General features: G+C 38.2%; 3 protein-coding genes across 19 annotated transcripts in view; 2 read left to right on the top strand and 1 right to left on the bottom strand.

Annotated features, from left to right (window-relative positions):
* COG5 (component of oligomeric golgi complex 5) overlaps positions 1-1,292 on the bottom strand; it is a 324,571-nt gene extending 323,279 nt beyond the window's left edge. The window contains exon 1 of one of the 2 annotated variants that reach the window (XM_081146842.1): positions 1,080-1,292. In XM_081146842.1, coding sequence (XP_081002968.1) covers positions 1,080-1,173 — 94 coding nt within the window. In that variant the 5' untranslated portion in view covers positions 1,174-1,292. The remainder of the gene's footprint in view (positions 1-1,079) is intronic. The other variant, XM_081146843.1, reaches the window with a different exon arrangement.
* On the top strand, positions 1,225-21,054 carry DUS4L (dihydrouridine synthase 4 like). Of its 16 annotated transcripts, none has more exons than XM_081146858.1 (10): positions 1,243-1,282; positions 1,799-1,984; positions 2,857-2,962; positions 5,972-6,108; positions 7,113-7,165; positions 10,431-10,552; positions 13,061-13,178; positions 14,249-14,371; positions 15,647-15,873; positions 16,820-21,051. In XM_081146858.1, the coding sequence occupies exons 4-10, from the start codon at positions 6,022-6,024 to the stop codon at positions 17,065-17,067; spliced, it is 978 nt and encodes a 325-aa protein (XP_081002984.1). In that variant the 5' UTR covers positions 1,243-1,282; positions 1,799-1,984; positions 2,857-2,962; positions 5,972-6,021; the 3' UTR covers positions 17,068-21,051. The 16 variants fall into 16 exon arrangements, with proteins under 16 accessions (XP_081002979.1, XP_081002977.1, XP_081002988.1 ...); XM_081146860.1 differs by having other exon boundaries at positions 1,247-1,282; positions 1,876-1,984; XM_081146853.1 differs by lacking the exons at positions 1,799-1,984; positions 7,113-7,165 and having other exon boundaries at positions 1,225-1,282; positions 16,820-17,076; positions 17,549-21,045.
* A 731-nt stretch (positions 21,055-21,785) lies between these two features.
* BCAP29 (B cell receptor associated protein 29) overlaps positions 21,786-25,419 on the top strand; it is a 53,908-nt gene continuing 50,274 nt past the window's right edge. The window contains exons 1-2 of the mRNA XM_081146878.1: positions 21,786-22,045; positions 22,373-22,480. Coding sequence (XP_081003004.1) covers positions 22,389-22,480 — 92 coding nt within the window. The 5' untranslated portion in view covers positions 21,786-22,045; positions 22,373-22,388. The remainder of the gene's footprint in view (positions 22,046-22,372; positions 22,481-25,419) is intronic.

Genomic DNA, 25,419 nt, shown 5'->3' with positions numbered 1-25,419 from the left:
CCATCACAATTCTCTTTTAGTTAGGAAGTTTTAATTTCAGACCATCCTATGTGGTAACTTTAGATCTCTGAGTTTACAAGGCTTGCCACTCAGGCCTCCCCTAGCTTGTCAGGCTTAGTATATGTCCCCTTTTTCATCCACAGAACTTTATTTCATTCATTTATAACCTACTTTGGTATACAAATGTGTACATATGATTCTTAATGTGATGTTCAATTAAAAAACCCTTACTCTGCACCTACTACATGCAAGGTGATGTTATTAACACTATGAAACATAAAAAGGGGTTTTACAGTGCAGTAGAAAAGATTAAATTATCAAATTATTTTAATATAAGGTAGAATGCGACAATTCGGGAAGAAAATTAAGAGCAGATAAGGGTCTTAGAAATTCGAACTTTATTCTGAAGAGTAAGAGATTTGGGGCATGTTAACTGGAGTAATACAATTTAACGTGCTTCTCAAATGTACTATACTTATCTTCTAGTATCTAGCAATTTCTGTCCAAAATTGTCAATAAATTTCACAATTCATATGGTTAATATTCAATTCAATATGGTTAATCCCAGCCTGAACGAATACTCCAAATCCTATCCCATGTTTGCTTGTGGATAAACGCCTTTAAAGAAACAAACGAACGGTGCCATCTGTACAATCCAAGAATTTAACTGAGGGGATGTTCCTAATTGTATTTAAAAATAAGGCCCTCTTTCATTAAGCGTCTGTCATCTGCCCTCGGTCTCACACTTTTCATGGGATGGAACGTTTCAGCCTTTGGTCAAGAACTGCGGCGGCAGCCAGTGGCTGTCAACGTGAGTCACCCGTTGCGGGATCCCAGGACTTCAGGGAAGCCCCAGGCGCGCGGAGGGTACAGTGGAAATGCGAGCAACCAGAAATCAGGTGTCCCAGGAAAGAGATTGGCAAGGCGGGCGCTCAGACTCCCGGGGCCCGGCGGAGGGGAGTGGTCACGTCGAGACCGGAAAACTTTCCGCAAAGCGGCCAGTTGAATCCGCCACCGAGGCCCGGGTGCGGAGCAGGACAGCCCCTAGTCCCACGACTTGACCCTTCCCGACTTCTTACCGTCCTGCAGAAGCTCCCGGACTGTAGCTGCAGCCGCCCGAGAGCCCAGAGCCCCATGGCCAGCCACAGCAGCGACGCCGTCGTCAGCTTCCATGTTGTCAGGTACCTGGGTGATGACGTCAGGGGCGGGCCTGCCCCCTCAAGTGGTGACGCAAAATTCCCGCGCCACCCGCTCCGCCTGTCCCACGGCTACCGGCCTGCGGGTGAGTGGGCTTAATAGACCGCAGCTGGACGTATCTTGGCCGGGAGCCGGGTGGTTGCTAGAGCAGGCGGGTGCCGTGGGCCCAGCGCAGCCGGAAAGCCGAAGCCCTCGGGCGGGCCGAAAGCGCCTTCTCTCCCCGGGCCGCTGGGACTGGTGTCGTTCCCGGGCTGCTGAGGAGGTGGGCGCAGGAGCGTGGCCGCAGCGCTTATCGCTAAAGCAAGTATTTAACCTAAGAACCGGGGCCTCTTGGAGGCAGAGCGGTGGTTTGTGGGAACTTTGCTTGCGTTCCATAGGCACAGCTGGCGGGAGTTAGTAGTTACCCAGCTTTCTCTGTCCCACGCCTTGATTCTCAGTCCAGGGGTAAAGGCAGGCGGGCAAAGCTTGGGAAGGAAAGCGGCCAGGGGTGAATAGTGAGAATTAGGGAGCCGAGAGCCGGTGAGGAAGGAAGACTGAACCAGGAATGAACGAGTAGACTCAGTCTCTGTCCTCTGTCCCCTGCTTTTCTACTTCCTCTCAGTTTCAGCCATGTGCTATGAGTGATGCCAGACTTTTCCATATTACAAACTGATGGGTTTTCCATATCTCAACTAACAGCATTGAAGCTCTAAAATCTGGTTCTCGTCATCCTCTCCGCTGCTTCATCTGCATTCATTCACCTAGATTTCTTCCAAGATAAATGCTGATAAATTAACAGATCAATCATGTATGTAAGAAAGTTAATTTAAGCATTTCTTCATAAAAAGAAACTAATACAACTTTTCCTTTACGTACACACAGGGACACACCCCACCCCCAACCCACCCCATTCAGAGCTAGGTGGATCTCTTGATTCTGCCAGGAGTATTTCAAGAAGATGCAATAATAGTAGTTACCCTGTGCTAAACTCTTTTATACGTACTTTGTAAATCTCAATGCATTTAATACTTATAACGGCTCAGGTGCTCTTTTTAAAAATATATATATATATGCTTTTATTGATTTTAGAGGGGAAGGGAGGCGTAAAAAGAAACAGTGATTGGCTGCCTCCTGCTCGCCCCCTACTGGGGGAACCCGAAACCCAGGCACCTGCCCAGACCTGAATCCAACCTGGGACATCTGGGTGCATGGGACTAGCGCAACCAACTGAGCTGCGCCGCCAGAGCATGCTTTCTCTGTCCCAGGTTTTTCCTAATATAATTTGTTTGATCTCAATCAGGGTGTGAATAGGCTTGATGGTTCTGAATGGAAGTCACAGGAATTGTCAAGGGCAGTGTGCTCAGACTCAGGTGTCATCTGTAATTCACAAAATTTTAAGTAATTCTTCAATAAGAATTATCTTTGAAATATGAAATTTGTTTTTCTTTGCTTGGTTTTTACAATGGAAGATGTTAGAAAAGTTGCATAATATTTATTCATTCAATGAAGAGTTTTGAGCCCCTACTATACATACTAGCATGAATTTACAAACATAAGATTCAATCCATATCTTATCCCAAAGGAGCTAATAGGTAAGGTAAAGACCCATCTAAATATGCAATTGTACCACCGTACTTTGGAGTGTATGAATTTTTTAAAATATATTTTCATTTATTTCAGAGAGGAAGGAAGAGGGAGAAAGACATAGAAACATCAATGATGAGAGTCATTGATCAGCTGCCTCCTGCACGCCCACCCTCAGCTGGGGATTGAGCCCACATCCCAGGTATGTGCCCTGACTGGAAATCAAACCTCTATCTCCTGGATCATAGGTCGATGCTCAACTGCTGAGCCTCACCAGCCGGGCTGGAGTGTATGAATTTATTTTCTCCCACACTTCGTTGCACATTGAAATCACCTGGAGAGCTTTAAAAATCACTGGTGCCAGCAACCTATGCCCAAAGACTCACATTTAATTGGTCTGAGATATGGTTCAGGTATCCTAGTTCTTTTTTTTTTTCTTTAATCCTTACCCAAGGATAGGGTTATTGATATTTTGTTCTGTTTTGTTTTGTTTTGTTTTGTTTTGTTTTTAAGAGAGAGAAAAGGAGAGAGAGAGAGAGAAACACCTGTGTGAGAGAGAAACATCAATCTCAGAATCCAACCACAGCCTTTCAGTATAGGGGACAGTCTTCCAACCAACTGAGCTACACTGGCCAGGGCTGTGCTGCAAGAATTTTAAAAACATGCACTACCTGACTATTTAGTCTGAGGCAGTGACCTCTTTTCCCTTAGACTGTCAAATGAAAAAATGACAGCCGTCAACACAATAGCCGTCTGGTATGAATGAATCAAAATTATACCTGCTCTGGCCCGGTAGTTCAGTTGGTTACAGCGTTATTCCAATATGTCAAGGTTATGAGTTCTATCTCTGGTCAAGGCACATACAAGAATTAACCTATGAATTCATAAATAAGTGGAACATCAAATCGATGTTTCTTTCTCTCTAAAGTCAATAAATAATTTTTTTAAAAAGTCAGCCTGCCCAGGCATGGCTCAGCAGTTGAGCGTCAACCTAGGATCCAGGAGATCACGGTTCGATTCCCCATCAGGGCACATGCCCGGATTGTGGATCCGATCCCCAATTGAGGGCTTGCAGGAGGCAGCCAATCAGTGATTGCTCTCTCATCATTGATGTTTCAACTCTCTCTCTCCCTCTCCCTTCCTCTTTCTGAAATCATAAAGATATATTTAAAAAATAATAAGTCACAAAAGTCAACTTAAAAAAATTATACCTATTTTTTGTATGATCGGCAAAAAATATATATTTTTTGGTGTGCCACAGAATTTTAGTAATTAGTTTATGTGTGCCATGAGATGAAAAAGGTTGAAAATCACTGCCCTACATTATAAAATCTAAAAAATCTTAACCTGGTATGTAAAGCCGATTACTATTTAGACCCTCTAACCCTCTAGTTCAGTTAGAACTCAAGCAACACTAAATTACTAATGGTTCACTGAAAACATCAAGCACTTTCAAGCATCTAGTTTTATATGTGTTGTCTGTAGCTAGACACTCCCTCCATCTCCCATGTAATGTCAGCTGAAGCTTTCCTTCCTCCATTGTTGATTCCTCCCACTTCTCTAGACAGTTATTTCCACAACAGTTAAATTGTATGTGTGTGTGTGTATCTGTGTGTGTGTGTTGGAGCTATTGTTTTGTGTACGTCTAATATGTTTTTAAGGACATAGGAAATGTATTTTCATGTGTATTTCCAACATGCAGGAGGAACTTAATATTTGTTGAATGAATAATACACGTCCATTCCTTCAAAAACTCATGAAGAGATAGATATGTTATTATACTATAGAAAAGTAATTGCGAATGCACATAACAGAGGAATGGGTATAGTGGGTAAATAAGATCAACTCTATCTGGGATTCAGAAAAGGCTGTCAGGATGGGGGATTATGAGTATGTACAAAGACTGGGGGCAATGAAGATGTGCTCAAGATTTAATTAAAGCTACCACTTGGTTGACACTCTTGTGGGAGATAGAGAAGTAGAGGGAACCCTAGGTTTCCAACTAGAGTGAGCAGGGGTGGGAGGTGATGGCATAACCAGGATATGAAATGCAAGACAGAAGTAATAGGTTTGACTCATGAAAAGAACTACTGTTTTTTTGCTTATACTTGTATATGTGGCTTTCATCATTCTAACGATTTTTTTATTATAAAAAAGATAAGATGCTAATAACTTTGTCCAAATTTTCATTAAGTCAGGCTAATTGAACAGTGGTTAGTAAAACTCGTTTTTCATATTCCTACTGTACATTCTACTTAAGGAAGTTGAAGTAATTGGTTTATATTTAGGCTATATTAGTACTTTCAGGATTAGCCAAATAAAAAATTGCATGTTGAGCAAATCAGCCTTTCTAAAGTTGGCTGATATCTGTTTCTAAGTTACCAAGGCCAAAAATTAAAATATGGAAAGCAGCTAACAGTATGAAATTATAGGATTTTAAGTATAGCAACTATAAAATACTATGAACTACCTAATTTAATCACTTGTACCTCTTTGGGTATAAAAGTGATTTACTATGCAATTATATATTTATAATTGAAATTTTCACTAGATAATACCACATTAAAAGTTTTTAAAAAATAATAAAGGTTGGTGAGGGGGTTTTTTTGCCTTTTAATTCAGGTACAAAGAATAGGATTTGAGAATAAGAATAAATATTAACATACCAGTCTATCTTTTGAAATGCTAACTACTACTTAAAGTTGTTCAATTAATGCCATTTAACTTTCCTAGATAAAACTTTCAAAGTGCCAGTCATATGCTGATGATAAATGAAATGATTCCAATCAAATTTCCTGGTTTGTCATTGCCAAAAATTAAAATGAAAAACTAACATGAAAAATTATAACATGGTATACTATGAAAAAAAATCTTGTAGTTTTCAACATCTTGATCATTTATTAATTTGAGCAGAAAATGTTACTATAATGAGTTAAATATAGAATTTGAAACTGTTAGTGTTTTACATGAACAAGCATAATCTGTACAGAACATAAACATCATAATTTCCCAATGTGCTAAAACTATGACTTATAAATAGAGGCAGAATTTTGTAATATCCTATTTGATACTGTGAAAAGAATCTAAAAAGATTTCTGAGCCCACAAGCCTCATGAAAAATGTACGTTCTTGCCAATTGAAATTGTCAGAATGATAGGAATTCATTTAATGAAAGTAAGTTTTCTCTATGTAAACTGGTGTTTTTTTTCAGTTTTGAAACAAATCTGTGTTCATGAAGAATGACTGCATACAAACCGCAATATGTCAAGAAAGAAAAAAAGATCCAATAGAAATGTTTCATTCTGGGCAGCTGGTAAAAGTCTCTGCCCCAATGGTTCGATATTCAAAGTAAGTATTGTTAAATGGTGATTTCCTTTTTATGCTCTGACTTTTTAAAAGCAAGACCACCTCACCACATAGTATCTTCAAACACTTAGCTTTTGGATCATGATCAAGGCTTGAGTCCTGGCGTTACCACTTGCCTATTGTGTGTGGCCCTGAGTAAACAATTAACCTTTTCAAGCTCTAACTGGCCAGTGTGGCCCAGTTGGTTGAGCATCCTCCTATGCACCAAGAGGTTGATGATTCGGTTACCGGTCAGGCCACAAGCCTGGGTTTTGGGCTCAATCCCAGTAGGGGGTGGCGTGCAGGAGTCAGCCTATTGCTGTTTCTCTCTCATCCATGTTTCTCTCTTTGTCCCTTCCTTTCTCTCTAAAAATCAATAAAAACGTATTTTTAAACAATGGTAGTGTTTATAATTCCCACCTATAAAGATATAATGGATATTAAATAAATATAAACATTTATGCACAGGTATTTGTGTGAACACAAGTATTTATCTAAGACAGATCCTTGGGACTGCAGTTGCTGGGTCATATGGTAGTTATATGTTTAGATTTTTAAGAAACTGCCAAGCTTTTCTAGAGTGGCTGTACTGTTTGATGATCTTACCAGCAATGTATGAGGGATCTGTTTTCTCCTCCTCCTCCTCACCAACTTTTCATTATGTCCTGTTTTATATTTTAGCCATTCTCATAGGTTTACAGTGATATCTCATTCTGATTTTGATTAAACTGAAACTCTATACCCATTAAACAATAAATCCCATATTCCCTGTTCCCCCTAGCTTCTGGCAACCACCGTTCTTTCTCCCTTTATGAATTTGACTCGTCTATATACTTCATTTAAGTAGAATCGTACCAAATTTGTCTTCTTGAGACTAGCTTATTTCACTTAACACAATGTCCTCAAGGTTTATCCATTTTGTAGCATGTATCAGAATTTCCTTTTTAAGGCTGAATGATGTTTCATTGTACAGTAGTACCTTGGTTTTCTAATGTAATCCATTCCAGAAGACCATTCGAGTTCTGAAACGTTCGAAAACCGAGGGATCAACAGCCGACAGGTAGACCTCAGGATCTTGCACTCAGAGGAAGCCATGTGGCATGTTTGACTTCCCAGGTGTGTTCGAAAACCGAAGCATTTACTTCTGGGTTTACGGCGTTCGTAAACCAAAATGTTCGACAATGGAAACATTTGAAAACCGAGGTACTGCTCGGTTATAAATGTATATACCACATTTTGCTCATTCATTTATTAACTGATGAACACTTGAGTTGCTGCCATCTTTTGGCTAATGCTCTTACCAACATGGATGTGTAAATATCTCTTTGAGACCCTGCATTCAGTTCTTTTGGGTATATGCCCAGAAGTAGAATTACTGGATTATATGACAATTCTAGTTTTAGTCTTTTGAGGAAACCCCATACTGTTTTCCATAGTGGCTATACCATTTTACTTTCCCACATGCAGCGCACAAGAATTCTGATTTCTCAACATCCTCACCAACACTTGTTTTTGTTCTGTTTTTTAGAATAGTTTGTTGAGTTTTAGAGGGAGAGAGAGAAACATCGATGTGAGAGTGCAACATCTATCACTGCCTCCTGCACACCCACTACTGGGGATAGAGCCAAAAACCCTGGCATGTGCCCTTCACCGGGAATCAAACTAGCAACCTCCTGGTGCAGGGGAGGACACCCAACAACTGAGCCACACTGGCCAGGCTTTTGTTTGTTTTTTATTATAGCCATCATAATGGATATGAAGTGGTATCTCACTGTGGTTTTGATTTGTATTTTGCTAGCAATGTTGAGCATCTTTTCATGTGCTTTTCACCGTTTGTATATCTTCTCTGGAGAAATGTCTATTCAAGTTCTTTCCTGTTTTTTGAATCAGGTTGTTTGTTCTTCTGTTGCTGAGTTTTTGTTTACTATTGAGTTTTGAGAGTTCTCTATATATTTTCAATACTAGTCTTGTCATATTAGTGGTTTGCAAATATTTTCTCCCAGTATGTAGCTTATCTTTTCATCCTCTTAACGAACTGTCCTTTGCAGAGCAAAAGATTTTTCTTTAGTGATTAAGTCTAATTTATCAATGTTTTCTTTTGTAAATTGTGCTTTTGGTGTGAAGTGTAAGAAATTTATGTGTAGCTGTAGATTCTAAAGATTTTCTCCTATTTTTTCTCTAAAAGTCTTACAGTTTTATGTTTTACATTTAAGTCCACAATCAATTTTGAGTTATTTTTTGTAAGTGTGAGGCTTAGGGGTTTTTTTGTTTTGTTTTGTTTTGTTTTTTTGCCTATGGATATCTAATTACTTCAGCTCCGTTTATTAAAAAGGCTGTTTTCCACTATTGAATTGCTTTGGCATTTTTGTCAAAAATTAGTTGGGAGTGTTTGTAAGGCTCTTTATCTGGATTCTTTATTCTGTTCCATTAATCTATGTGTCTATTCCTTCATCAATACCACAGTCTTGATTACTACAGCTAGCTATATAATAAATCTTGAAATCAGGTAGACTGTCTTCCTCCTATTTTATTTTTATTTTCCAAAATTGTTTTAGCTATTCTAGTTCATTTGCTGTTCTAAATAAATTTGATAATGATCTTGTCTGTTTATACAAAATAACTTGCTGAATTTTCATAAGAATTGTATTAAATATTCATATCAACTTGGAGAGAATTGAGTTCCTTACTATGTTGAGTCACCTAACTCCTCAACACAGTATGTCAAGATTTATACCTTATTTGATTTCTTTCATCACTGTTGTATAGTTTTCAGCATGTAAGTTCTGTATGTCTTCTTAGATTTACACCCAATTATTTCTCTTTTTTGAGTGATTGTAAGTAGTAGTATACTTTTAATTTCAGTGTCCATGTGTTAATTTCCTGTATATAGATATAAAATTGATTTTAGTATGCTAATCTTGTATCCTGCAACTTGAACTCACTTTTTGGTTCTAGGAGGGATTTTTGGTAAATTCCTTGGGATTATCTATGACAATCATGTCATCTGCAAATAGGGACAGTTTTCTTTCTTCCTATCATATGCCTTTTTGTTCATGCCTTATTACACTGACTAGAAGTTCCAGCACTGTGTTGAAAAAGAATGATGAAAGCAGACATCTTTGCCTTGTTCTTAATCTAGGGGGAAACTGGTCTGTCTTTTACCTGTTAGTATAATGTCAGCTGTAGGACTTTTTGTGGGTGCTCTTTGTCAAGTTGAGAAAGATCCCCTCTATTCCTGTTTTTCTGAGTGTTTTTATCATGAATATTATTTTGTCAAATGCTTTCTCTTCATTGATTGATATAATCATGATTTTTTTCTTTAGTCTATTAATATGGTGGATTACATTGATTCTGAGTATTCAACCTTCTGTTTTAACTGTTGTTTTCCTAACACCACTACAGCAGGGGAAAGATGAGGTAGCATCTCATTATGATCAGGTGGAAGTAGGGGTCCAGGTTCCCCACTTGGTCTCCTTTGACACTCTGAGGGCAGGGGGCTCCTCCTTACTGCTGAGCAAGGATGAGAGTTCCAGCTCCACATGGAGCGAGTGGCCTGGTAACTACTGGACAATGACAGTCCTGGTTCTTTACTAAGCATGCTCTGATACTACTCCCAGTGGGGAGGGAGGAGGGTGCCTCACTACTCCTGAGTAGGTGTGGAAGTCCAGACTCTCCATGAGGGCTCCACTGATACCACTGAGGGGTACCTTGTTACTTGCCAGCAAGGATTAAGTCCCAGCTACCTACCTGGCTTTTTCTGATACTACCTTGGAGGGGTAGTGGAGAACCTTGATATAGCCTTGGAAAAGTAGAAATCTAGGCTCCCCATTCAACCTTTGTGGCACTGGAACCACAGGGTTTTTTCTGTGTTTGGCTGGAGTGGGGTGCTGTTATTTAGTTTTCTGTCTTGCTAGGCTGTCCCTTTCCTGGCTGTTTGGTTAGGGAGAGCAGACTTTTGTTGAGGCTGTTTTGTTTGTACCCATTGGTATTTCCAGTTTGCCAACTTCACCAGCTCCAAGTCTGGGATATTTAAGGCAAAAAGAAAACCCAGAGAACTCACCATTGTCATTCCTCAGGTCCTGAGGTAAGAAGCATGTCTGCTCTCCTCTCTCCACCTTTCAGAGTTTTCTTATGTTTTTTTTACATATAACATCCAGGATTTTTAGTTATACTAAGCAGACGTACAGAGGAAAGAACATGTCCTCCATCTTCCCATAGACAGAACTTTCCTCTAATAAATATTTAATAATTAACTAAATTAAACTTGGAAGTACATATGATTTGGTGATTTCTAAATGCCTAATTAAAGTTTTATCCCTTTACAGGTTGGCTTTTAGAACACTAGTAAGAAAATACAGTTGTGATCTGTGCTATACACCAATGATAGTTGCTGCTGATTTTGTCAGATCTGTAAAAGCCAGAGACAGCGAATTTACCACAAACCAAGGTATGTGGAATTCAGAGTTTGTTGACTTGGTAAAACTTAAAAAGAAAAAACAAACTCAACTCTCTTGCCTAATCAGAGACAACACAACTCAGAGATTTTATTTTAAAATCTTTTAGTTTTTTATGTTTTTTATTTAAAAAAAAAAAAATCTTTATTGATTGCAGAGAGAGGAAAGGAGGGGGAGAGAGAGAGAGACAGAAACATCAATGATGAGAGAGTCATTGATCGGCCACCTAGCCGGCAACCTGGGCATGTGCCCTGACCGGGAATCGAACTCCAATCTCCTGGATCCTAGGTCAATGCTCAACTGCTGAGCCACGCCTGGCCGGGCTTAATTTGTCTTTTTAAAACATGTTTTTACTGAGTGTCTTCAAACTGGATTGTATACAAAGTATAAGCTTAGCCTTCCTTAGGGCCCCCTATTCTCTCACCTGGACTATTAGATTAGATTCCTATTTTACTGCCCCCAGTCTTGTCCCATTCCAGGCTATCCTCCAAACAGCCCAAAGTGACTTTTCTAAAATGTAAATTTGATCACATCTCTTAGACTTCTCATTGCCTAAAGCAGTGATTCTCAAAGTGTGATTCCCTGGACCAGCAGGATCAGTAGCATCTGGAAACTTGTTAGAACTGAAAATTCGCAGCCTCCATTCCAGGCCTACTGAATCAGAAACTCTGGGTATGTGGTCCAGCCTTCTATTTTTAAAAGCCCTTCAGATGATTCTAAGCTTGCTAAAGATTGAGAACCACTGGCCTAAAGAGTAAAATTCAAGCACCTGTGAATAATACGTAACATTCTTTATGATCTAGCCTCTAAATACATCTGCAGCTTTATCTTCCATTAGTTTCTCTCCATAGCACACTGACTTTATTACTCACAAATACTAAGTTATTTTAAGGCCTGAATATGCTTTATTCTCTCACACTTCTCTACCTAGAATATCCTTCTCAGCCATGCCTAACCCCTATATCCCTATTTCTCTGGCAAACAACAGATTATGCTTCTTTTGTGGACAAGGTGCTTTCCTAATCACCCTCCACTCATGTTGTCCTTAATCCTACTGTTATAATTTCCTCTTTGAATACCTGTCTCCTACTAGATTATGTGCACCCTGAGACCTGGAACTATTTACCAATTTTCATCCTCAGCTTCTAGTACTGTTGAAAATATATTACACCCATATGTAAATTTTAAACTGAAATTCTATAACTCTTTTGAGTTACAAATGGGAAAGCACCCTACATCCTCAGGAAAAGGCAAATTTTCCGATCCCATGATAATACTGTAAATCAGTGGAACTAGGGTAATACCCAGAAATCTGCATTTTTGGAAACATCCAGTAAATCTCACACTTTTTGAGGTAGTCCTCAAAAAGTCTTTAGAAAAATTAAAATACATGTATGTATAACACTAACCCAAAGATGAAAAAAATTGTCCTTTAAAACCTAGGAAAGTTCTGATACATTTGGCTGTATATGTAAGAAAAGGGCACAAATATACTCAAAAACAAACTAAAACTGGGAAAATATAATGTTTTTGATATTTATGATAGAGCTAATTTCATTGTTTTGTAAAAAATTAATAATATTAACCAAAGAACTTATATGCATATATGCATAACCCATGGACACAGACAATAGTGTGGTGAAGGCCTGGGGGATGGCAGGTGTGGGATGGAGGAGTCAAAAAGAGAAGGATATCTGTAATACTTTCAACAAGAAAGATATATTTTAAAAATTAAGTAATAATAAAAAAGGAATAACTAAAAAAAAAATTAGGCATAAAAAAATGTACAAAGAATACGGAGAGCCCAGAAAGAAAAACATACGCTATTGGATATACAACATGGTAAGTTGCGAGAAAACAAGAACTTTAATCCATATTGGTATATATCTATGTTGGTAAATTATTTTGAAAGAAATTTTTGTAATATCTGTCAAATGTTAGATGCTTATCCAACAGTTACACACCTAGGAATTTACCCTGTGTATATACTCACAAAAGCATGTATGTGAGAGTATCCTCATCACATGTTTGCAGGAGCCACAACTGAAAAACAATCTAGAAGTACACTGTGTGGTCCATCTATATATAGTGGAATATGCCACTGAAAAGAAGAAAAAAAGTCTTGAGTACAGCTCCCAAATACATCAGGTTAAAAAAAAAAAGGCAGTACACATAGCAATGTACACAGAATGTTCACATTTGTTTAAAATTTACAGGTACATGTAAAATTGTTCTGGAATACAATAACTCTCACCTTTGGAAAGGGGTCTGTTTGTAAACAGTGTTGTACTTTTCATTTTATTAAGTCTTATACTGTTGAATTTGTAGTAAATGTAAGTTGCTTTTTATTTAAAATGTTTAAAATTATTTTAATGATATCTTGTTTAAACAGATGCATCTTGGGCTAAAAATAGTTATTTCATATTGTATGAACATTAGAGTTTGGTATCTCCTGTGTGTGTGTGTTTCTGTGAATTTTAATGAGCTATTCATTTTATCAGGTGATTGCCCATTGATTGTTCAGTTTGCTGCTAATGATGCAAGACTTTTATCTGATGCTGCTCGTATAGTCTGTCCTTATGCGAATGGAATAGACATTAACTGTGGTTGCCCTCAGAGGTAAAGCTCAAAGAAGTTGGAAGAATTTTCAAAAAGATTAGAAAAAACTATGTGAACATGGTAAACTATCTTTCTAGTTTTCCAAGAATTAAAAAGTAAGGAAAATACAGTTAAAACACTTGGGCTCTAAATAAGAACAACAAATAAGCAAAGGTTATTTAGGAACGTACATGCAAAGGTATTTTCTGATGGCTAAAATAACGTATAGACCTTTGACAGGTGTTTTGTCTTACCTCACCACTAGTATTTTTTATGTGTGGATCTGCCTTGAACCTCATCCATAAATAGTTATGTGAGATACTGTTTATAGCAATTTCTAAAATGTATTTTCACTGCCATGTCAGGTATACTTGCTCTAGAAACTATAATTCCGTGATTTGGGAGCTCACCACTTATTTTCTCCTAATTAATTTTCTTTGTAAGAATACCTTCTTATAATTACCTTTTTTTCCCCTATACCACAGTTATTTGGCTCATTCTAAATAACTGTGTATTGATAGGATGTACTTAATTTGACAATGGTATCCCTATGTTTCTGACATTATACTAAATTATCTGACAATAATTCAAAATGTGTCCAAATAATAAAATCAAGGTTTTAAATACAGTGTAATCCAAATCCGATTAGACATATTTGTATACTCATTAGGAGAGTTAAATAAGCTGTTTAGTGGTGTTGGAATGCTATAAGCCAAACTTACCTCTCTACTCTTAAGACTAATAAAACCTCTTGTTATGTATAATAAACATCAAATTTGGAATTTAAAAAATCTGAAATAATTGCAAGTAATTACAAGTACTTAAATCCATTTTGGTTCAATGAATGTTAATTCAATTTCCTCACTTCCCAATGAAAACCATTTTCCCCTAAGTACTTCTTGATCTGGGAACCTATTTTCCTAATCTTAAATTGATCCACTGAGAAATGTTGGGTCTATGGATTGTAAAAATCTGATTCCAGTCCAGATTGCTAGATAGATAAATTGTTGATGCACTTATAGTGCCTTCAGAAATGTATCTTCTTTTTCAACTATTTATAGTTTATTTGTTGTTGTGTTTGCTTTATAAAGGTGGGCAATGGCTGACGGTTATGGAGCTTGCTTAATAAACAAGCCAGAGCTTGTTCAAGATATGGTGAAACAAGTAAGAAATCAAGTGGAAAATCCCAGATTTTCAGTGTCTATTAAAATAAGGTAAAGACAGTATTTTAATCTATTGACAGATAGTTCTTTACTTAGGAAATAAAAGAATATTTTATTCTAGGGCTGCAAGGGCATCCTTATTTTATAGCTGGTGTATGGAAATATTGAAATGATATTTAGTAAAAGTATATATACCATAATTTTTATTTATAATCCAGAAAAACTTCCTCCTTATATTTTTTAACAGAAATTAAAACATCCCTTTATTATTAAAAACTCTCCCCGAAGCCGGGCCGGAATGGAATGGCTCAGTGGTTGAGTGGGGGACCCATGAACCAGGAGATCTTGGTTCCATTCCTGGTCAAGGGTCACATGCCAGGGGTTTCGGGCTCAATCCCCAATAGGGGGGATGTACAGGAAGCAGCCAATCAATGACTCTCATCATTGATGTTTCTTTCTCTCCCTCTCCCTTCTCTCTGAAATGGAAAAAATATATATATATTTAAAAACTTTCCCCAGCCCTGGCCGATGTTGCTCGGTGGTTAGAGCATCAGCCTGCACACCAAAGGGTTGTGGGTTTGATTTCCAGTCAAAGGCACGTACCTGGGTTGCGAGTTCAATCCCCAGCCCCATTGGGGTTCATGCAGGAGGCAACCAATCATTGTTTCTCTCACATCGATGTTTCTATCTCTCTTTCTTTCCCTCCCTCCCTTCCACACACTCTCTAAAAAACAATGGAAAAAAAATATCCTTGGGTGAGGATTTAAATACATAAATAAATAAAATAATAATACTTTCCCCAAAAAGAAACCCTTAACTTTCTCTATGTACTACTTAATTAATGCTAAGATACATTCCTGGTACCAAGAATAGAAAATAGGAGTGGTACTTGCACTAAAATTGCACAATGAAAAGAAAATAAACCAGGAATCAGTTTTTTGATGACAGGTTAAAAACATATTTCAAGATAAGGTATTATATTCTCCCAGTTGGGGAATGGGCATACACAGCAAATATTGGGATAGCATCTCTCAATTCATGTGTGACAGTATTTGGATAACTTTTTCAGTTACAAAAGCCAAAGGGAAGGAGCACTAGATAAGATAAAACTTGTCATCCTATTGTTGCCAATAGTGAAATAGCTACATTTGAAATCTTAAATTGGAACTGATCCCTGAGCAAAAAAACACCTTACTGATAGTGGCATGTAGTGATGATATAGCAAAACTAACTAATGTTTTATATGAAATATTATTTTGTTTAGTTTATTAATTTTAGCTTTGAAATGTGTGCTTTAAAAAGATGAATATAATTTTGAAATTATAGGATCCATGATGACCTTACAAGAACTGTAGATCTTTGTCGAAAGGCTGAAGCAACAGGAGTTTCTTGGATTACAGTCCATGGAAGAACTGTTGACGAAAGACATCAGCCAGTTCACTATGAAGCCATTAAAATAATTAAGGAAAATATGTCTATACCTGTTATTGCGAATGGAGACATCAGAAGCTTAAAAGAAGCAGAAAATGTGTGGCATATTACAGGGACAGATGGTAAGAAATAAGTACTTGCACTGTTGTCTTTTAACTAGCAAAAAAAGGGGGGGTAGGAGAATAATGTTAATGTTTTCATTAGTTTCTTTAAATTGGAACTATATTTTTCTTTTGTGTTGGTTTAAGCTAAGCAATTTATTAAAATGATATTAGCTGTTCTACTTAGAAACAATAAATTAGTTGAGGTAAACTCATTTATTTTACTGCCACCGTCATCCGGTGAAAGACTAGTTAAGAATCTTTCAGATAGCCTATTAGTAAAATAGAACACCTAGACTAGAATAGAGAGTTAGTGAACACAAGAGTAGTCATAGGAACCAAAAGAACCCCAGACTGCTGTGCAGTTCCATCATCCCCTTAAATTACTGGCATACCAAGCCCTGCGATACCTATTGCTCAGTGGGAGAATGCAGATAAAACTTAACTTCAAGCAAGCTCAATTTATGACAATTTGGATTTACCCTTAACAGAAGGCCTAAAGATTGTTTAATGTAGAAGTCTTAATAAAATGAAGAATACCTGTAACTACCTTTAAGCTTTCTGGGTTTATAAAAAGATCTATAGCCTGGCTGGCATGGCTCAGTAGTTGAGTATTGACCTATGAGCCAGGAGGTCAAGGTTCAATTCCCGGGCAGCCTCATGCCCAGGTTTCAGGCTTGATCCCCAGTAGGGGGCCTGCAGGAGGCAGCTGATCAATGATTCTCTTTCATCATTGATGTTTCTTTCTCTCCCTCTCCCTTCCTCTCTCTGAAATAAAAACATTTTAAAAATAAAATAAAAAGAACTATAAAAATAAATTGTATTATAATTGAATTAAACAGACTAATATAAAAGCATTGTGAAACCTTATAATAATACTTTATTTTTTAATATTCTCAGTTTGAGTGTGACCTTGTAACTATGAGTTCTTAATGTGTGGATAAATGTGGTATGCTTTAATTTGTAGGTGTGATGGTTGCAAGAGGACTCTTAACAAACCCAGCGATGTTTGCTGGATATGAGGAAACCCCCCTGAAATGTATCTGGGATTGGGTTGACCTTGCTCTTGAACTTGGAACTCCTTATATGTGTTTCCATCAACATTTAATGTACATGATGGAAAAGATAACATCAAGGCAAGAAAAAAGAGTATTTAATGCTTTGTCAAGCACATCAGCAGTCTTAGATTACCTTAAAGACCACTATGGGATTTGACTGGACTTCGTAAGTTGTTTTAATATGTACTTTAAAGGAACTGTTTTTAGCATTTTTAAATAAATAAAACTTTTTAATAATAAAAGTATGACTCATAGTATCGGTTAGTTAGCATGAAGTATGTTTTTAATGAAAAAAGTGCAGAGAAGTGACAGAACAAATGCCAACTTCTGTAAAATGAAAACAAGTAAGACATTCTGTATAGAATCACATTCTGGGCTTAGATTAAAAGTTCAAATTGGAAAATCAAACTGGTACTTCCTAATTCATGAATTACACATCTCAAGGTATTTGTTTTAAATAGTATATAGCTGAATTTAATTAGATGGGTTTTCTATAATTTAAAACTAAGTTTTCATGAAACTTTTAAAATGACATTTGCCAAAAGAATTTAGATTATCAAATTAAAAACTGACAACAGCCAACAACAATAGTCGTTTGGTGTAAATGAGTCAAAATTATACCTTTTTTTTTTGGTCAGGTCGGCAAAAAGTGTATTTTTTCGTGTGCCGCAGAATTGTGCCATGAGATGAAAAAGGCTGAAAATCACTATTCTAGATCTTTAGAAGATTGAGAATTGGTAAATATACCTAAAATAATAAAATTAATTTCACTCCCCCACATTTTAAGTATAAAAAATTTGGTAGCTAATATGAGGATGATTATATATTTGAAATATTATTTCCTGAAGAACAGTAACCAGGTTTTATTTTTATTTTAAGAACCTAATTTTCGTACCCTGTTTTTAGTGATGTAATTTTTATGCCTCCCAGCAGTTGATAATAATTTTAACTTTAAATTTCCATGTTTTGGGAATGTTGCCAATAGAATTTTGTTACTGGTGAATGTGCCACTGCAAGAATATCTCAAGTTAAAATAAAACATAATCAAGGTATTAGTCTATGCTACCAACATGAAAACTTATAAAAGGAGACAGTTCTCTAAAACTGCTTAACTTGAGACTTCTGGTCAAGATGGCAGGCAGCGTACATAAATGCAGTATTTGCTTCCTCCCACAACCACATCAAAATTACAACTAAACTACCAAACAACCATCATTCAGAACTGCCTGAAATCTAGCTGAACGGAAGTCCTACAACTATGAAATTAAAGGAGAAGCCACATCGAGACTGGTAGGAGAGGTGGAGATGCAGAATGGGCTGGTCCACATGCATGTGTTGTGGATGAAAAATCAGATCTTGGCCGCAGAGGTCTCCCCTGAGGAGCAGGGGGTCCCAGCCCCACACTCGGCCTCCCAACCCCCCATCAGGCTCCCCAGCCCAGGGTTCCAGTGCCGGGAAGAGAAGTCCCCAAAACTTCTGGCTGTAAAAACCAGTGAGGATTAAATCTGAGGGACACAGAGACTGCTGGAGTCCCAGTTTCTCTTTAAGGGCCTGCACATGGACTTACCTGGACTCCCTTCCTCTGAGCTCCAGCACTGGGACAGCAGCTTAAAAGGCACCAGAGACATATGGGGAGGAACTGAATTGTCCAGCATCAGGGCAAGAGCTGGGGGGACAGCTTTCTCCCAGGTAAAAACGCTGGCAGAGTCCATTGTTCCTTTGATGAGCCCCCTACCCCAGCCAACAGGTGGGTGCCATATCTGAGTCTCCATCAACCTGGTTCACACTGTTTGCCCCCACGCTGGTGATTCCCTGAGGCCCACCCCACCCAACTTTCCAGCCACCCAAGCTGTTTCCAGTGGCTTTTCCATATGAATGGCCAGTCTTGGCTCATGCTTCAGATTTTCCTAAAATCTCTCAAACACGCATCATCTGGCCTCAGTGAGCCCCTTATCTCTCATTAAGTGGCCCCAGGGCTGGCACTAGCAGCAGCCGGCCTCAATTCTCAGCTTGGCCTCACCAGGTCACCTCCAAGAAGATTGCTTTGTATCTCATGATGGATGACCCCAGGCAAAACACAGGGAGTGGCTGACCTTGGCCTGCACCTCCCATGGATGCCCCAGAGCCAGAGCACCTAGTAGACAGCTTCAGACCATGTCAAAGCACCACCACCCAATTACCTCACAAGCAACACATTCAAGGGGCCAAATCAGCAGGCACCAGAGCCCTGCTGAAGTAAGCCCTGTTCTGTGGTGTGGGCCCCTGCACAGCTGATCCTCCATGGTGGGCAAAGGTCAGTGATCAGTGGTTGCAGCCAGTCCTTGCAGCTGATCAACCTGGGGGTAAATCCCTCCCATTGACATGCCAACAGCAATCAATGCTCAACTACAAGAAAAGGGTATATACACAGCACATATGGGGGGGGTGGGCACACCTTGAGTGATAGCAGAGGCTGTGTGCCACTACACACTACAGGACACCTACTACATTATGCCACTCTACCAAGCCTGGGAGATGTAGCAGCTCTACCTAATACATAGAAACAAACAGGGACAAAATGAGACAAGAAAACATCCCAAATGAAAGAACAGAAAAAGAACTAGAAATGGAGACAATCTACTAGATGCAGAATTCAAAACACTGGTTATAAGGATGCTCAATGAACTTAGTGAGAACCTCAACAGCATAAAAAAGAACCAGTTAGGAAGGATAGACTAACTTAAAGAATAATTTACAAGGAATCAACAATAGAGCAGATGAAGCCAAGAATCAAATCAGCGATTTGGAATATAAGGAAGCAAAAAACACCCAATCAGAACAGCAAAAAGAAAAAAAGAACCCAAAAAAAGTGAAGATAGTGTAAGGAGCCTCTGTGACATCTTCAGGCATACTAACATTCACATCATGGGGATGCTGGAAGGAGAAGAGCAAGAAATTGAAAACCTAGTAGAAAAAATGACAGAAAACTTCCCTTACCTTGTGAAGGAAATAAACATACAAGTCCATGAAGCAGAGTCCCAATAAGGTGAATCCAAAGAGGCCCACACCGAGACACATCATAATTAAAATGCAAAAGGTTATAAGACAGAATCTTAAAAGCAGCAAGAGAAAAGCAGTTAGTTACCTACAAGGGAGCTCCCATAAGGTTGTCAACAGAAACTTTGCAGGCCAAAGTAATGAAAAGTAATGAAAAGCAAGGCTCACAACCAAGATTACACAGCAAAGGTATCATTTAGAATTGAAGATCAGATAAAGAGCTTCACAGACAAGAAAAAGCTAAAGGAGTTTACCACCACCAAACCAGTATTACATGAAATTTTAAAGGGTCTTCTTTAAGAAGAAGAAAAAATACAGGGTATCCCAAAAAACTGTATACACACTTTAACAGCTGATAGCTCTATTTTGAAAATGAAATGTATTTTAATAAACACTGCCTTTATAATTAGTCAAAGCATGTGTATACATTTTTGGGACACTATATATTATTCATATATATGAATAATAAAATGGCAATAAATACATATCAACAATTGAATCTAAAAAGCAGAACAGAAACCGATTCAAAGATACAGAGAACATTTTGGCGGTTGCTAGATGGGAGGGGGTGGGGGCATTGGTTACAAAGATAAAGGGATCCACAAGTACAAATTGGTTGTTACAGCAGTCATGGGGATGTAAAGTACAGCATAGGGAGTATAGTCAATAATAGTCTAATAACTATGTATAGTGTCAGATGAGTGTGAGATGTATCTGCATGACGACTTAGTAAGTTATGTAATGTCTCATCGCTGGGGTGTTCCCTGGAAACATGTCAACTGTAACTGAAAATTTTAAAATGATAAAAATAAATATATAAAATTTAAAATAGAAGTATAATGTAAAAGAACTGCTTAATTCAGGAGTTTTGGAATATTAAATGAATCAATTTCAACATAAGCAACTGCGTTGCCATATTTTTTTCATAGGCACATTCTCCTTTCTTTTTTTCAGTTACTGTATTTTTAAAGATAACTGGCTTTTTCATTTGATAGGAGTAGTGTACAGGCCAGCAGAGAGCCATCAGCAAAACTTAGACATCTTTATGTTTGTAAGTGAACTCTGAGGTGAATTATACTAGTGTTGTGACAACAGAATAACAATTAGGTGCACAGCCTTTCAAAGGGACCAGTGTGGAAGGGTGGAGTTCTAAACCCACTTGATTAAAAAACAAACAAAATCTTACTTATGGTTAATTCATGTTGTCTTTTTCTTTTATATATGATCAAGTATATTTGTGTCAAGAAAAAGCACCGACTTAAGTGTTTTTATATTCTGTAATTATTCCATTTTTATCATTTAATGTTTCCAAAATAATTGTTTCCAGGAAGACACATTCATTTCCATTCCTGATATTGTCAATGTTGAAAATATATGTACTTAATAATTTGAGTGTATTCACACAATTTGAAAACCTGGGAAATGGTAACAGGAAGAAAATACACATACCTACATTGTTTCCCTTTCCCATCAGTCGCCAAACATCAACCTAAAGTTGACTGCCTCATCCCAGCCCACTGAAAAAAGCTGAAAAACACAGTATGTTTTGACTCTACTATTCTGCAGTCTCAGAACAAAATGCTGCACTACTACCGAATCCTTACCCTTCTAGTTATAGCTTATTTCTGGACAGTGAAACCAGTTCTATCATAAAACAGAACCGGAATAGAAAAGGAGTGGGTTTCTAACACGTTCAGGACATTTGCACCACCCAATCTAATCCTCAAGCCCCGGGGCCCTCCCTTCTCCGAGGCCCCACGAAGCTCATCAGAAAACGTGGATTAAGGGCCCCTCCCGGCCAAACCACACAGTATTACAAATTTCAAGTCGGTTTTCCTGAAGAAGTTGCATTTGGGAGCCCGAAGCATCGCGAAAAGTCTGCGTCATCCTCTAATTCCATCAACAATTAGAAAACAATTACAGCTAACCGTCGCATTCCCGCCGCCTGCGACGGCCGGTGGGAACCGCACGGGGACGGGAGAACGACCGGGCTGCGGGCGGGGCTGGGGCACGCTTCCCCCTCCCCCGCGCGGCGTCTGACGTCTCGGCGGCGTCGGCGGCCGGCGAGCAGCGCGCGGAGCAGGCGAGACGCAGGCCGGGTAAGGCCGGGCGAGAAGCTGGGGGCTGCGTCCTCCAGGCGCGGGCGGTGGTGGGGCTGGCGCAGGGCGGTTGTCGCCGCGGAGGTGGCGGGAAAGCCCGCCCTCGGCGCCGGGCGGCCGCGACGCGCGCGGCTCGCTGGGGAGGTGGCGAGGCCGGCTTCCGGGCGCAGTCTTAACCCCTTCCCTGCCGCCCGGTGTAACGCCGGCCGCCCGGGTTAGGGGAGGGTCGGACCCTCTACTCCCTGAACAAAAACCTTGCGCCTCGCGCGCCATTAACACAATTTTCTTTGTAAGGCTGCAAAGTAAAGCAGGTGATTCTCTATTTAGGTGTAAAGAGGAAAAAATGACACTCCAGTGGACGGCAGTTGCAACCTTTCTTTATGCTGAAATAGGACTCATTTTAATCTTCTGTCTACCTTTTATTCCTCCTCAGAGGTAGGAAACCTCCAAATTATAATAATAAATATGAGTAGTTCCTTTAGGCTCTTTAGTATGATGCGGAAAAGTTTTAAGATTTAAGTTTTCAGTGCTGATTATATAAAAGGTGCACTTCAAAATAAGCTCGCTTACAAATTAGGTAATATATAATGACTATTAAAATATCACTATATGAAACTTTTTGTTAAATGTACAAATGAGTTAACTTTCCCACCTCCTAAAAGGAAAAGGGCAAGTCCTTTTGTTTCTGTTGATTACAGATATAATAAAGGGTACGCTCTTAGTACCTGTCATGTCGTCAGGTTCTACCTTTGTTTTGTTGCCCTGAATTGGAACAGTGAACGCAAATGCAGGTAGACACAGCACAGCATGGGTGCAGAAATGTTTCACTGGGGCAATGAAATGACAATTTAGAAACCTAAGCCTGTAAATGATTCTTAGTTTTGACCTATGTAACTAAGAAATAGTTTCATTAATGTTTAATGGTAATTTTACTACCTCTCCCCACCCCCGAATTGATGAATATATGTTAAAAGTGCTGATTATGAAAAGTGTCAGAGTCATACATTAGCATTAGTTCCTTAGGAAAAGACCTTAGAAGGTCTTTAAGTACTGAGTATTTTAATTGAAGCATTGGCTCACTTTACCCCTGTGATAATCCACTTTTTGGGAGTTCAGTTTTAGATCCAGAAACTTGCTAGTATGAATGGTGTTCACCCTTGTAATAATGTTACAACACATTTGTTCATACTCATGTCATGAAAGAAAATCTTGCATAAATGAAACCCTAGAGATTACCCACTGAAGTTTAGTAAGATCCCATGACTGGAAGAGACTTACGAAAGTTTTGCCTTGGCTCAGGGTTAAGGTAGTCTTTCACAGTTCTTAACTTGCTTCTTACCAACCTGGATTTCTACTCACTTCTATGTCTGTCAGTGATACCATCACTTTTTTCTTCCTTACTAAAGAAAAAATTGAATCATACTGTTGGAAGAAGGCTTAGAGATAATTGTATCTAACTCATTCATTCTATAGGGAAAGTGGTCTCACTAAGGTCACCGAGCTGATCCATGGAAGATTCCAGACAAGAATCTAGTTTTCAGTCTAGTGCCCTTCTACTCCATCATCCTACCTACCTGTCATCACCTTGATTTAGTTTCTAATCCTCAATAATAGCCTGTTTAGCTTTTTTGCTAATACTAGCTGCAAAAAAAATTTTTTGTCAGTTTCTTTTCTCATCAAAATGATCCAAAAATTATGGATCTTTTTCTTCCTGCTAAATATAATTTTTTTCCTGCCCTAATCAAGTAGCTACTTGATAGATGTGTGTATATATACGCACATTATATAAATATACCTTTTATATACAAGAAAATATGGTATATTTGTGCACATATCATTTATAATATATCCTTACTATATCCCCATCTTTTTATCTTTTATGTGTGTATCACCATAATCTTTTTTTAAAAGATTTTTATTGATTTTTAGAGAGAGAGAGAGACATCAATGTGAGAGCAACACATCATTAGCTGCCTCCTGCATGTGCCCTGATGGGAAATCAAACCCACAACCACTCCGTGCCCTGGACGATGCCCAACCACCTGAGCCACACAGGCCAGGGCTCACCATAATCTTCAAAGAAAAGGCTTTAGTCTTTATTTCATTTGGCTCTCTATCCTTTTCTCAATAACCCGCTGGTTAGACACACGCTCAAAGGTCAGACTGTATATCCCAACTCTGCAAGTTACTGTGTGACCTTGTGCAAGTTATTTACCCTCTCTGGTCAGTTTCCCATTTGTAAAATGGAGGTAATACTGGTATCCACCTCATATAGTGGTTGTGATGATAAAATTAGCTAAAACATGTAAAAATGCTTAGTACCATAGTTTAGTAAGGACTCAATATATGGTAACTATTATTAACTCTTGAATTCAGTGTTAATATAAACTGCTAGTTGTTCTCTGTAGGGGTTTTTGTGTGTGTTTTGTTTTACACTGACCCTTGAAATACGAATTTAAATTTGGATCTTGGTCAAGGTATTGCCACTTACGTTCTTTTTCTAAAAATATAAAGTTTTTATAATGTGAAATTTAAATATTGTCCTTGGAATTGGAAACGCAGAGACAAAAGAAACCACTTTACCTTACGTCAGTCTTCCTCACCCCACCAACTTCAAGTTATCACTGAGAGTTGTTTCCAAAACTTATTAATAATTTTCCCTAATCTTAAAACTTTCTAAAAGTTGTGTTTGAAGTTTATTTAAGTACTTATTATATGGGTGTGGGTGTGGGTGTGTATCTTTGGACTCAGTAAATGTGTTGTTCATTTTAAATGCCCTTGTGCAAAGTTTGTTACCTTTTCAATTGTGTGATGAGTTACTTTGTCACTCTTTGCCATTTAAAATCCATACATCCTTACCTCTGTGTCTCTGTTTATACCTTTTAATTCATCCATTCTAGACTATTGCCTCATTTTATTTCCTCTATGTTCAAATCTTGATCATGATAACTGCATGGGTATATACATATGTATGTATGTATAGATTCATCAAACTATATATTTAAGATTGTTGCACTTTGCTATGTGTAATACCTCAGTGGTTTTTAAAATTGGTAAAAGTAAAAAAAGTCTTCAAGTAAATGTTAAAATTTTACTATGTAAAAATAAATAATTTAGAGAGTTGGACCCCCTACTCCTCAAATGTTGTTGGACCAATATTTGTTATTTCTGAGTTACTGCCCTGATTAGGGAAGAGATACAAAGTGATAGCTTCTATCAACAATATAACATTTTACTATAAGAATTTCTTTTTAAGATTTTAATTATGTATCTTGCCTTTAAGTTATTTTCGCTGTACAATATTTAAGCTACCAGACAGAAGATAATCAAATGTCAGGTTATTATTAAATTTGAAAAAGTTGTTCTTTGTTTTA

The sequence above is a fragment of the Miniopterus schreibersii genome (assembly GCF_964146895.1).
Source record: "Miniopterus schreibersii genome assembly, chromosome: 9".
Taxonomy (NCBI): domain Eukaryota; kingdom Metazoa; phylum Chordata; class Mammalia; order Chiroptera; family Miniopteridae; genus Miniopterus; species Miniopterus schreibersii.
This window is presented reverse-complemented; position numbering and strand designations above follow the sequence as displayed.